Here is a 14,418-nt window from a genome sequence, read left to right as displayed (position 1 = left end):
TTCTTTCTTTACCCCTGCACAATTGTTAACTCTATACAGGGGTTTTATCCGCCCCTGTGTGGAGTACAACTCTCATGTATGGGGAGGCTCCCCACATATAGCTCTTCTCAATTGGGTGGAGTCAAAGGCATTTCGTCTCATTAACTCTCCTCCTCTTACTGACTCCCTTCAACCTCTGTCTCTTCGCCGCACTGTTGCATCTTTATCTCTTTTCTATTGCTACTTTAATGGTCGCTGCTCATCTGAACTGTCTGCATTCATTCCTCTGCCTCTACGACAGGTGCGTAGCACCTGTCTAGCTGCAAACTCTCATCCCTTTTCTGTCCACCTCTCTAATGAAAGAGTTAACCGTTACTCCCAGTCCTTCATTTATGCAACAGGTCATCTCAGGAACTGTCTCCCTCTGTCTATATTTCCTGCTGCCTATGATCTCCTGTCTTTCAAATGCAGTGTGTCCAGGCATCTCAGAATGAATGGATCTTGAATTTGGCTCTCTCTTGTATTTTGTTTTTCTCTTGGAGGGAACTGTTATTGTAGGCTCATGGCCTTTGGTTCCTTCTTCCTCGCATTAAAAAAAAAAAAAAAAAAAAAAAAATCCCCTTCCAAAAACTTCCACTAAAGACCTAAGGGTGAATATCTGATTTACACATCCTATTCCCTTCTTAAAACCTCCCTGTTCTTCTCCAGTTAATTCCTTTGTTATTTCCCTAACTTTGTCAATAAGTATCCGACCATGTACTTTTCCTATTACACTAAGAAGGCACGTGCCTCTATGATTACCACGCACTTCGTTTTCCCCCTTTCCTTTGTACAGGGGAATAATTATTCCTGAATTCCAATTCATTGGGACTCTACCTTCCTCCCAGACAAATCTGCACATCTCCCTTATCCATTCTATTAGTCACTCTCCCATGCTTTAGCATTTCACCACACACTCCATCAAGGTTTGGGAGCAGAGACTCCGGTGAGAATGGAAAAGCCACATCAAATTTGTTATCCCTCCCACACTGAAAATATGCCTACATGATAAAGAAAACAGTTTCTGATGCTTTAATGATAATGATAAATGATTTTGCCTGAATACAATGCAAAATAGAATAAAGTGCACAATAAAATGTGTTAAAAATACCATACAGTACAGTAATGTCAGTATATTCTCATCAGTTCTCTTCAGTGTACAATACATTCTCCTCAGTTCACCATTCTGTAGGAAGATTGATTATCGAAATGTAGTTTAGTATGATGAGTTATGGTCGATGAGTGATGTACGTATGCGCGTGCCATTGAAACTCCGCGTTTTTCCATTTTATTTCAGTATTAATTATTATTTATCACCAGAGTGAAAAATCCACGAGTAATCAAATCCACGAGCTTCAAGTCTGCGAGCATTAAGAGTTTACTTTACTGGCATTACTTTCATTCTTTATGTTCAACAATTCCTTTAAGTATTCTCTCCATTTGCTCACTTTTTCTCCCTTCTCCTCTATCAATCTTCCATTTTTATCTTTCACTTTCCTGTTAACTTCTTTATCACCCTATCTAACTCTGTTCATCTCCTTCCAGAACATTTTCTTACATTCCCTCCACTTTACACTCAAACTCCTTCCAAATTCCTCCACTCTCTTTTGACTCTCTCTTAGTTATCTCTTCCTCTCTGCATATAACCGTCTGTTCTGTCTCTCAACTTCCTCCATGCTACTGTTTCCCATCTACTCATTATATGCTTTCTTCTTTTGCATCACAGCTTTTCTTACCTCTTCATTCCACCATGCAGTTCCTTGCACTGCCTTTCTAGCCTCCTTGTATGGATTACTTCCTCTTGTCCTTCCCTCCTATTCATCCATCGCATTTGTTCCTTGACTTTCACCACCACCAAGTGGTGGTCAGAAAGTCCACTCCCTCAATCTCTGTATGCTCTTTCATCCATTACATACTTCTTCCATCCTTCCTTTTCTGTCTTTCATTCCTTCATTCTTTCCTCTGCCTTCTGCCTATGGGTAACTCTACACTGAGTGACAAGCCAAATGGTTTCCTGTACACCAGGAAACCATTTTCTACACTGGGTGGTAACCATATAGCCAAACTATGGTACCTGGTGATTAGTGAGTAATTAAGGTGCTCCACTCAGATTGAGCCTGTGTAGGTTTATATCTGAAGGGTGGTTGGGCTTTATTGCTCACATGCCATCGTTCTTCTCCTAGATCTATCAACAGTGGTGTTCCTCAGGGCTCTGTCCTATCACCAACTCTCTTCCTTTTATTCATCAATGATCTTCTAAGCTGTACATCTAACCCTATCCACTCATACGCTGATGACTCCACCCTTCACCTTTCCATTCGGTTCCCGCAACGCCCATCTCAACAGTTACTTCAAGAAACAAGGGATGAGGCTATGGCACACCTAATGTCTGACTTGGCTCATATCTCTGACTGGGGTAAAAATAATATGGTTGTCTTTAATGCTTCTAAGACTCAGTTCTTACACCTATCAACCCGACAAAATCTTCCACAGGTATACCCACTAATGTTTAATAATATTCAGATTAATCCTGCATCATCCTTGAACATGCTTGGGGTTTCATTTACTCGGGACTTATCTTGGAAAGATCATATTACATCTCTTGTAAAATCTGCTTCCAAGAGATTGGGTGTGCTAAGCCGACTCCGCTCTTTCTTTACCCCTGCACAATTGTTGACTCTATACAGGGTTTTAATCCGCCCCTGTGTGGAGTACAACTCTCATGTGTGGGGAGGCTCCCCACATACAACTCTTCTCAATAGGGTGGAGTCAAAGGCTTTTCGTCTCATTAACTCTCCTCCTCTTACTGACTCCCTTCAACCTCTGTCTCTTCGCCGCACTGTTGCATCTTTATCTCTTTTCTATCGCTACTTTAATGGTCACTGCTCCTCTGAACTGTCTGCTTGCATTCCTCCACCTCTACGACGGGCGCGTAGCACCTGTCTGGCAGCAAACTCTCATCCCTTTTCTGTCCAACTCTCTAATGCAAGAGTTAACCGTTACTCCCAGTCTTTCATTCATGCAACAGGTCAGCTCTGGAACTGTCTCCCTCTGTCTGTATTTCCTCCTGCCTATGATCTCCAGTCTTTCAAACGCAGTGTGTCCAGGCATCTCAAAATGATCGGATCTTGAATTTGGCTCTCTATTGTATTTTGTTTTTCTCTTGGAGGGAACTGTTACTGCGGGCTCATGGCCTTTGGTTCCTTCTTCCTCGCATTTAAAAAAAAAAAAAAAAAAAAAAAACATAATGCCACCCAGGGATGAGTGAGGCTGGTCACTCTCGTCTTAAATGTCAGGACCAACTTGCCTAGCCCCGGGTTCCTATGCTTGTCATCGGACAACATAGGATTGGATGATGGATAGTTGGACTCATTATTTCATCCACACACAAACACACACACTACACACACACACACACACACACACACACACACACACGTAATCAGTCATTGCCTGCCGTTCATTCAGTTCACCATCCACCCTTCTGATCACTGGCCACTTATATCTGTGGATCATCTTGTGGTTAAAGAGAGTATTGGCTATCACCAGCTCCTTCCCCGTACAAATGTCCACTAGAGCACAGCCATTCTTATCCACTTCTGCAGGAACACCCAAGTGTGGATTATCTACACTTCTCATGGGGTAGTATAGGTGATGATGATGGATTGATCATTTCCCATGAGACTCTGAAACTGGGGTGTATTACAGTAGCCTTGTTTGAGTGGCATAGTCAGTATAAAAGAGCTGAGAACTGCAAAGGCTTTGATGAAGAGTGAATGATCCACCTGTGTGATCACTTTACTGGTATACGGTATACAGTGTTATATATATGCAGTGCAGTCACATATAGTGCATGAATTGTATCCTTAACACCCATTTTGAGTTTTTTGGATAGTACAGATAAAAGAACATGTGGAATACAGAATTTAGTTACATCCCAGCCTCAAGCCCAAAGTCCTTTTGACCCTTAAACCTTTAACATCACTCCCTGCAACCACTCTTCAGTTACTAAAAAGCTACCAATTACCATTGTTATATACTAAGATGCCCATTCTTTGCCTACATCCAGATACAGTTATGTGAAATATGCTTCCCTCCTCATAGAGTCTCTGTCCCAGACTCACCCCACTGCCACATCACTTCAGTCACACATCCTTTCACTAACCAGCTCACATTACAAGAACAGTGAAACAGCTTAAGATAACCATTCTTAAATCAGTCATGTCTCTGTTGTCCTTTCCCATCACATTTATTGAAGTTTCCAAAGCCATGGGGCCACATTTGTTGTTTGATCAGCTTTAGTTTGTGAACCTGCAAAGAACAGTGATTGATAAATGCAAAAGCAGCTGAACATGGTGTGTATTAATTACAGGTTAGCAGGCCTGAGGATCCCAATGATCAATATCCTGAAGTCCAGGATGAGAACCGTCCTCCAGCAGGTGTAGTACAACCCCATAAGAGTAGACCCATCTCAGGCATCCTCCAGCCAGCCGCAGACATACCTGTCCTGTCACTTGACCGGAGAGACGATCATCACCAATCCAAAGATGTCACAAAGAACACTGGAGCAACAGAATGTTCTGAAATTGTGAGTATAGACAGGAAATCTTCATTATTACATATTGACCTATTGATTTTCCACCCTTCACTGTGTCCTCTTTACAGGCCAAGTTTTTTATTTTCCCTCCTTCCTTGTCACTTCTTTACACCAACTCTACTATCCACAAACTATACTATTCATGTTATGTTTGTATATATGTAACAAAACTGTGGAACCTGAAAAATGTTTGTAATGAAACCTTGTATACACAACCATTGGGGGTCCAGTAGCTGACATTGTATATTTTGTCATATTGATATATTTTGGTGACTCTTTTGTGAGAGGGAAAACCAAAATGTGATCAACTAGATGGCCCTAGCCTGTCATAGCTCATACAGAGTCATATTCTACTGGGCTTTGGAGAATTGTAACACCTCTTTCTCAGCAACTTCTTTTGCACATTACACCTTAGTATCCTCCTACATTTTCAGCTAGCATAATGGGATTGATGCTGCCTGCAATGGCATTTTCATTAGCACAACAGGGCATCTTCACTGCCTGGTTATGCAAACATCTATTGGCTCCCTCATCATCCATCAAAAGGAAGATGATGGACTGAAGAAGAGTAACATGAGCCTTCAATCCACAGAGTTCATGTCCTGATTAGCCTAGTGCCATAACATAATGTAATTCTGTAAGCAAAGGTATTGAAACTGGAGTGGAAAAATCAGCTGATATTCGGTCTTGAATAGAAAATGACTAATTCTTCAATGATTTATGCTTTACAATATATGCATACCAATAACATTTAACAGTCAGGTTGAAGATTTTCAAACCATGTTTTAAATATCATTTTCTTTCTACAGTCATTAGTGGTAAATAAGAGCATATTTGATACTAACAAAGTGAATGTGATATTCATTATGGACAGTGATAGAACTATGTACTGTCCAGATTGTTCTTGTGGTAGGTGGGGACACCCATCATCCACTCACTCAATGTAGAGGTGCCATATGATCTCTACACTGAGTGACAAGCCAAATGGTTTCCTGTACCCAGGAAACCATTTACTATGCTGGGTGGTAACCATATAACCGGGGTTTCTGGCAGGGTTAAGTGTCCCCCAGATTCCCCTATCGAAAATCACTTAATCATGGCAGTTGTTTCAGAGAGCCTCGGAGGGCCCAATACCTGCCCAGGGCCCCAACCAAATGGGCAGACTCGCGTGGCCATGTGGAATGTGAGAGGTGTGAGTGAGGAGAGTAAGAGGGTGGAAGTGATGAATGTGTTCAAGAGTGCAAGATATGCTGTGATGGCATTGTGTGAAATGAAGATGAAAGGGTGCGAAGTGGAGGAGTGGGAGGGTGTGAAATGTGTAAGATCGGGAATGAATGGGCGAGGAAGATGCAAGGAAGGAGTTGCTTTGTTGATGAATGAGGTGTGGCAGAGTGGAATGAGAGACTACAAATGTGTTAGCTCGAGATGTATGTACAGTGCTCATCAGAAGTATCGAGCGCCCTGCGTCCCTCCTATGAAACAAACCTTTCAACATTGAAAAAACATATAAACAATGCATTTTATTTACCTTTAGTGCTTTGTACGGTATCCTTTATGCTTCTTCACGGACCTGAGATGTCTTGGAAGTGAAAGGGCGAGGTTCCTGAGGTGCTGGAGGGGTATTTTGTCCCAGGAGTCACGAATGGCGGCTTCCAGCTTAGGCAGAGAGCTTACGTCCTTCCCTTGGAGATTCTTCTGTACGAGGTACCAGAGGTTTTCAATCGGGTTGAGGTCTGGGCTATTTCCTGGCCAGTCTTTCATGAATGATACCTCGCAGTCACGAAGCCAATTGGTGACCGATTTGGCCTTATGAGTAGGTGCACCGTCCTGCTGAAACACTCGTGCACTTGTTAGCTCGAATGACTCAGGTAAATGATCACACAGAAGCTCCAGATAAACATCCTGATTCATTCGGCAGTTCTTGGGAAGCACAACAAGCTTCCCCAAACCTTTACCAGAAAACAACCCCATACCATAAGTAAATCAGGGTGTTTAACTGTGCTTTCAACATACCGTGGGTCAAGTGGGTCACTACCTTTGCGCCGGTACACACGTGCTCCTCTGTTACAAGTTACATTAAACGTTGCCTCATCAGACCACAACACTGACGACCATTGCTCCTCACCCCAATTAAGGTATTTGTTAGCAAAGGCAAGCCTACGAAGTCGCTGGTTGCTAGAGAGAAGAGGCTTTCTGACAGGCCTGTGACTTGTGTGACCAAGTTCATGGACCCTACGAGACACTGTCTGCACAGAAACCTCACCAAACACTTCCGGGTTGCTCTCCTTTATTTTCCTTGCACTCACACGAGGATTAGACTCCACTGCACGTTTTGAAACATTAACAGACCTCGGGGAAGTTTTCCTAGGCCTACCAGACCGCGGTTTCTTTGTGAGAATGTCACCACTGTTTTCCACTCGGTAGGGCTGGCAGCACAGGGTCCTCCTAGTCACCATCAAGCAACTGTGCCGGCAGTGACTCTTGCAATTTCCAGTGATGCTTGTCAGTGGAGAAGTGAAAGTGCGGCCTTATTCTTCACCAACATCAGCGGCCTTAGTACAGATTTAAACTCAGTTGATTTTTTCCTTCAATCCATATCCCCTCTGGCCCTTTTCCTCACAGAACCACATCTCTCACCCTCTACTGATATATCCCCATTTTGTTTTCCCGGTTACCATCTCCTCACAAAGTTCTGTAACAAGGGTGGCACCTGTTGTTATATCAAATCCCAATATGCAGTTGATACAGTTATAAACTTCACTTCATCCAGTTTTGATTACTGATTGTATAAACTAAATTGTCAAAATATTACCAAATATATTTGTGTAGTCTATTACTCCCCCAATGCTTCTTCGGAACCCAGTGTATTTGATTCCATATCCACACAGTTGAGTAACCTTAACCTTGCCCTTAGCACTGAAATTACCATTTTGGGTGATTTTAACATACATAATGTTGAATGGTTATTGCACTCTGCCAGGACTGATGATGCTGGTCTAGAGTGCGAGCTGTTTGCAGAATCGTTTAATCTAATCCAGCTAGTAAAACTAAATATATACAATTTACTAATAGACAGATATTGCCAGATTCGTATATTACCTGCAGTACTACTAATACAGTATTCCCATCTCGAAAAGTATTGAAATTCTTGGCGTCTCACTTACCAATGCCCTCAGCTGGACCTCTCATGTTAGATCACTTGCTAAAACCGCCCCAAAGAGACTTGGACTGATGTACAGAGGCCGTAGCTTGTTCACTGATGAGCAGTTAGCTGTAATATATGAGAGTCATGTGCGCTGTCAGCTTGAACATTGCTCATCCTCGTAGAATGGATGTGGAGAGATTGCATTAAAATAATTAGACAAAATTCAGAACAACGCTGTTAGAATTATTAACAACCCTGCCATTACAAATAAACTACCTCCCGTACAAGTAAGAAGGAATGTTGCCTCCCTTGCATTACTTTACAGATATTTTTGGGGGAAATGCTCAGACAAAGTTGCGTCCATGGTGCCACCTCTCCATGCCTTCCCTCATGCTACACGGGCGTCTGGTAGTGCTCATGACTGGAATGTCACTCTGCCATCTTGCAGAACTTCTGCCTATCAGAATTCTTTCATTCCTCGTACTGCATCTTGGAATGTCACTCAGCCATATTGCAGAACTTCTGCCTATCAGAATTCTTTCATTCCTCGTACTGCATCTTGGAATGTCACTCAGCCATATTGCAGAACTTCTGCCTATCAGAATTCTTTCATTCCTCATACTGCATCTCTTTGGAACTTGCTTCCCCAGAGTTGTTTCCTTCCAAACTTCAACCTACAGCTGTTCAACTCTAACTGTTACAGACATTTTATGAACAGAGGACACCAGTAATTTGGTGTATGGATTTTTTTTTTTTTTTTTTTATTCAGTTGTTTTTCCCTTCCTCTGTTCTGTTATATATATTAAAAAAAAAAGCTTTGTAAACTGCAGATTTCGTAAACTGTGGGTAGGTACCAGTCTCTAATTGTGGCGGATTAAGCGACTCCACTGTACCACTACTGTACCTAATGTGCTATACGTCTTCATTATATTATTTTGGTCTTTTTTAATGCAGAGTGATGGGCTGGAGGACATTGTACCACTGGATGGGACACTAGCAGATTTCACGCTGAAGATGCCAAGCAATCTAGAAGCCTTTGCAAAGAATGCCAAGGTTGCCTCCACTCCTGCACCCTGGGCTCTCCAACCAGCTCAAGAACACCACAACAATTTTAACGACACAGACAGCAAGTAGGAAAGAACTGTGTTTAATACCAGTAAAATAATCAGTGTTTTGACATTTTCAGTATTATGTGGGCAAGGTGTGGTTATCTTATTCCAGCTGTTCAAGCTTCTTAATCTCTTCCTCCTTCCCCAGCTAAATCTTTAGCTTGAAGAATGTCTCAGCAACATGTTTCAGGTATACCAAAGATGACTTCCATTCTTCTTTCATCCTGTTTACCAAGAGAGAATGTAACATAATTTTATGTTCAGAAGTTCACTACCAGTATAGTTAATGTAATAGTTGCCTTTTTACCAGCCATAATGCTTTTCAGAGTGAGGGTAACATCTTTTGTCTGAGTGTTCAGGGCCATAGGGCTTAAATAACAGTTTCCACATTGCCACTTAAAAAAAAAAAAAAAAAGTTTGACATAATTTGACCTTGAAAGTGTATGCAAATAGGACATAGGATGTCATGGAGCTTTATTTACATAGTCTTAAGAAATTCAGTAAATGTAAAAATTAAGGCATAATAGTGTGAATGGAGAGTGACGCCGATTAGGAAGGCGTACTGTACAGTAATCCCTCAGTTATCCGTCGTCGCAATATCCGGCCCGACACAATATCCGGCGCGTTTTGCTCAGCCCAGTTAAAAGAATATCAGGCAATATCTGGCTCAGAAACGGGAAGCAGTCGGCAGTACATTGCACGTTTTAATGGTGATGTGCATCATCCTACTCAGACACAGGACTCAATCATTGCACAGGCAGACCCCGCAACACACCAGCCAATCACAGTGTGTTGCGGGAGATGCCCACCCAACATGCCAAGCCTACCGTCACTCTCTCATCCTCTCCTGTGGACACCATTATAGTGAGGACATATCTGTGTGTTGTGCATTTGTGACCCCATGTGGTGGCTGCCCTCTGGTGCTTTGACTTAGCCTGTGGCCCACATGCCTCACTCATTGCTGTGGTGCTGTGTCTTCCCTTGTGGCCCCTCGGTGCTCCATGCCCTAGCGTTCTGACTAGTGTATCCCAGTTCTGCATGATGGCTGAGTTTGTGGCTTTTGTGGCAGTGCCAGCACTATGTGAGTATGATTATTATGTTTTATATATACATACATATATATATATATATATATATATATATATATATATATATATATATGTATGTATATATATATCAATCAATCAATCAATCATTTCCTGTGGCACCCCACGGGATGCATAGGGCCTCGATGAACTCTCTCCACCAATATTTGTCTCTTGCCATCTCCTTCAGGTCCCACCAACACTCCTCTCCTGCTTCCTTTTTCATTGTCCTCAACCAGGTTTCCCTCGGCCTACCTCTACCTCTTCTTCCTCTAGCAGTCCACTCTGGCACATCCTGTATTAAACTACCTTCTTTTCTGTATATGTGCCCCAGCCACTTCCAGCGAGACAGTCTCACATATTCATTAACTGGTTCCACTCTTGTAATATCCCTTACTCTTTCATTTTAACTCTGTCTTGCCACTTTACCCCAAGAATCCTTCTCAGTATTTTATTCTCAAATCCTAATACTTTCTGACCTGTTGCAATTGTACTGTACCATGACTCATGCCCACAAATGAAAATTGGTTTAACCACGGACGTATATATTTTCACTTTCGTATGTACCGAAAGCATATTATTATTCCAAACAGATTTCAGCATTCCAACTGCTCGCCAAGCCTGTCTAATCCTCTCCTCAATTTCATTGTTTAATGATCCATTAGATGATACAATCGTTCCCAGATATTTGAAGTTTTCTACATTCTTCACCACATTATTCCCAATTACACAATCGTTTTGGTTCTCCACGTTCATATTAATAATTTCAGTCTTTCCACAATTTATTAGCAATATCACTTTTTCTCCTTCCTCCACCAGACAATCAAGCACCCTTTGCATCTCGTAAATACTTCCACAAATCAGTACAATATCATCAGCATAGTCCAAATCCATCAGCTTCTTATTTTCTTTCCAGTTAATTCCTGCACCTGTTCTCCTTACAACCTTTTTCATAACATAATCCATAACCAAAACAAACAACAATGGCAAAAGAACTCCTCCTTGAATCACTCCTGACCTAACTTGAAATGGATCACTCAAAGAACCACCCACCATTACCTTACAAAAAGTACCTTCATGCAGGCTTCTAATAATATTTACAGACTTTTCTGGTATACCATAGAATCTCATAATTTTCAACATAGCTCCACGTGAAACACTATCAAACACCTTTTCAAAATCCACAAAACAGATACTAAGTGGCATTTTCATCTCATTAGCTTGTTGCATTAGATGCCTTACAATAAAAATCTGATCATTACAACCTCGACCCTTTCTAAATCCCTCTTGTTCTTTTCTTAAAATTTTATCAATTACTGGCTCTATTCTGTTCAACAAGATTTTGGAAAAGACTTTTGCAACTACAGGTGTCAAAGTTATCCTCCTCCAATTGCCTTACACTCTTAAATCTCCCTTTTTTGGTATTTTTATAATCACTCCATTTTTCCACTCTTCTGGAATTCCACCATTATCCCAAGCCACATTAAAAAGTTTCAAAAACACATTCATCAACTCGTCATTTTCCACCTTAAGCATTTCAGGGAATATTCCATCCTCACCTGGGGATGGAATATTATATATATATATATATATATTGTAATGCTGTATGGCAGTGAGACCTGGGCAGTGAAGGAGGAAGATATTCGCCGGCTCAGACGTACAGAAATGGCAATGATTAGGTGGATGTGTAGTGCATCCCTGCGTCCAAGGCCTGGAGGGGCTGGGTTTACAATGGAAGAGTTGAGAGATAGGATGGGACTGGAGTGTATTGGTGTTGTGATGAGGAGAGGTAGATTGAGGTGGTTTGGACATGTGGAGAGGAAGGGGGATGATAATTGGGTGAGGAAGGTGAGAAGTGTTAATATTGGGGGTGGGGTTATGAGGGGTAGACCGAGAAAGACATGGGACCAGGTCATTAAGTGTGACCTTAGGGTTAAGGGACTGAACAGGGAGGCTGCAATGGATCATGCAGCGTGGAGAGCCGCCATTAGGTGACCAATTCCGACACATGCAAGCATGTTGGAGCCTTCCTTGCATCTTCTGTCTTTTTTTCCTTCATTCTTTTCTCTTCCTTCTTCCTACGGGTGACTTTACACTCCCTCTTCTGTCTTTCATTCCTTCATTCTTTCCTCTCCCTTCTGCCTGTGGGTGACTCTACACTGAGTGACAAGCCAAATGGTTTCCTGTACACCAGGAAACCATTTACTATGCTGGGTGGTTACCATATAACCAAATTTTGGCGCCTGGTGGTTTAGTGGGTAATTGTGCTCCAGTCGGATTGAACTGGTGAAGGTTTATATCCAAGGGATGATTGGGGTTTATTGCTCATGTAATGCCACTCAGGGATGAGTGAGGCTGGTCACTCTCTTCTTAAATGTCAGGACCAACTGCCTAGCCCCGGGCTTCTATGCTCCTCATGGGGCAACGTAAGATTGGATGATGGATGGATATATATAGATATATAATTATAATATATTTATATATATATAATATATAATATATATATATATATATATATAATATATATATATATATATATATATATATATATATATATATATAATATATATATACATACATACATACACACAGTATATAAGGAAAATTGCCGTATGTCAGTGGATTCAAGGGGTTAATGATTGCTGGATAAATGATACTGTCCAAGAACATGCCAGAAATTTCATCATGCAGTCAGTGAATAAAGGAATGGTCCTGTACTTAGTTTTCCTCTGACTCTGTTTGGTTAATTCAGTTTCTCTTTGTTTTCAGCCATTTCCCACTGATCAAGGATACAGAAGAGGAAGAGGAAGGAGAGGAAAAGAAGGAAAACAGTGGAGACCTAATGCCCCCTCCTGCTTCTCAGGTGTCTCATCCACACCCACCATCATCTCCCAACCCTGCTCCTCCTAAGAATGGACTCTCACCCATCATGGAGGCCTCCAGGGAGTATGTGTATGTATACAAAAAAATTTCATTTGTACAGCAGGAATTCATATGTCAGAATTTAGGTTGTTTCATACTGAAACAAAATTATGAAAAGTTTTTCAGCTTCACCATCCACTCACTCGATGTAGTGCTGCTCTCGGGTGTCTGCCCTTTCCTCTCCATCCTTCTTTCCTTCCATTCTTTTCTGTCTTTCTTTCCTTCATTCTTTCCTTGTCCTTCTGCCTACAGGTGACTTTACACTCCCTCTTCTGTCTTTCTTTCCTTCATTCTTTCCTCTTCCTTCAGCCTGTGGGTGACTCTACACTGAGTGACAAGCCAAATGGTTTCCTGTACACCAGGGTTATAGGAAACTATTAGGCTTGTCACTCAGTGTAGAGCCACCTGATGTTGAAAGAAGACTAATGAAAAGCGACAGGAAGGAAAGAGAGAAATAGGAAGAGAGGTGGGCACACACAGAATTTCAATACAGTACTTAGCAGTGATAATACCTTTATGTTATTTTTCAGATCATCATCATCCAGCAGCTCAGGGTATTCTACCACTTCAACCACTCTTGGTGGCCAGTCCATATATGGGGGGATGCACCACATCTCACGCTCCCGTCACAACTCAAACTCCCATCCTGAGGTCAGGCCCCCCCCCTCCCCCCCCCTTTTTTTTAAGCCAGATTCTGGAGATGAATGTGTGAATTCACCTCTTTCCTTAATTGTATTTTTTGTTTCTTTATCTTTAAAGTCAAACAGAAAAAATGTATACATAATAGGAGGAATTTTTACAGATTAGTAAATTATCATTGTCACAGGGTTAGGTGAATTTAAAAGTTCCAGCAAAACATTTTAAAATGTTTTGCTGGAAAAACAGAGAAAAGAATTGACTGTGAAATCAAGTAGTAAGTTTTACTTTATGCCAGCTTACTTTACCGATTCTCTAAGGATGAGAATTTATAAACTTTCTCAACAGTACACAGCAGAAACTAATTACTCACGAGTGCTGTTTGTTAGTACTGTTAGCCTCACGAGAAAGTGACTCCGCCCCTGACAATCAATAACTAATACTAATAGTAATTAACAGGTTCTTGCTGGTGCATTAACTCCTGACTGGCACAACGGATTTAAGCTTAACACAAAAGGATTGGCCTAAGTACCAGTTATGAATAATGTAAAGCGTTTGTGCGAACTAGGAGCTGCAACTAGAATAAGCTTAATGTGGAGAAATAAAACACGATTTTAATTACATTAAGCTCAAAGAAAAGAACTATAAATTTATTGGTTACACTGAATTAATTTTACGTTAATGAATCTCAAAATGAATTCAAAATAACAAGGGTAGTACACTCACTCGCTCACTCAAAAGTTAAACTTAAACCTAGGAAAAAACGAAAAGAAATACTGATCAGTAGAGGGGGCTAAGTGGAATGACTTTGTGCCGATACATAGGACGGACACTGCAATACGCTAAACCTCTTCGCTGATTCAATGCCTAGGTGGAGATTTCAGGAACTCGCTGTGGCGGTGCTGC

General features: G+C 41.4%; 1 protein-coding gene across 1 annotated transcript in view; it reads left to right on the top strand.

Annotated features, from left to right (window-relative positions):
* LOC145400419 (mitotic checkpoint serine/threonine-protein kinase BUB1-like) overlaps positions 1 to 14,418 on the top strand; it is a 69,235-nt gene that overhangs the window by 34,468 nt on the left and 20,349 nt on the right. Inside the window, exons 13-16 of the mRNA XM_080272933.1 lie at positions 4,391 to 4,606; positions 8,715 to 8,890; positions 12,724 to 12,906; positions 13,407 to 13,527. Coding sequence (XP_080129059.1) covers positions 4,391 to 4,606; positions 8,715 to 8,890; positions 12,724 to 12,906; positions 13,407 to 13,527 — 696 coding nt within the window. The remainder of the gene's footprint in view (positions 1 to 4,390; positions 4,607 to 8,714; positions 8,891 to 12,723; positions 12,907 to 13,406; positions 13,528 to 14,418) is intronic.

The sequence above is a fragment of the Coenobita brevimanus genome, chromosome 52 (assembly GCF_032717465.1).
Source record: "Coenobita brevimanus isolate Jiangsu-jjx chromosome 52, ASM3271746v2, whole genome shotgun sequence".
In the NCBI taxonomy this organism is placed as follows: Eukaryota; Metazoa; Arthropoda; class Malacostraca; order Decapoda; family Coenobitidae; genus Coenobita; species Coenobita brevimanus.
The sequence above is the reverse complement of the archived record's forward strand: the minus strand, read 5'-3'. Positions and strand labels throughout refer to the sequence as shown.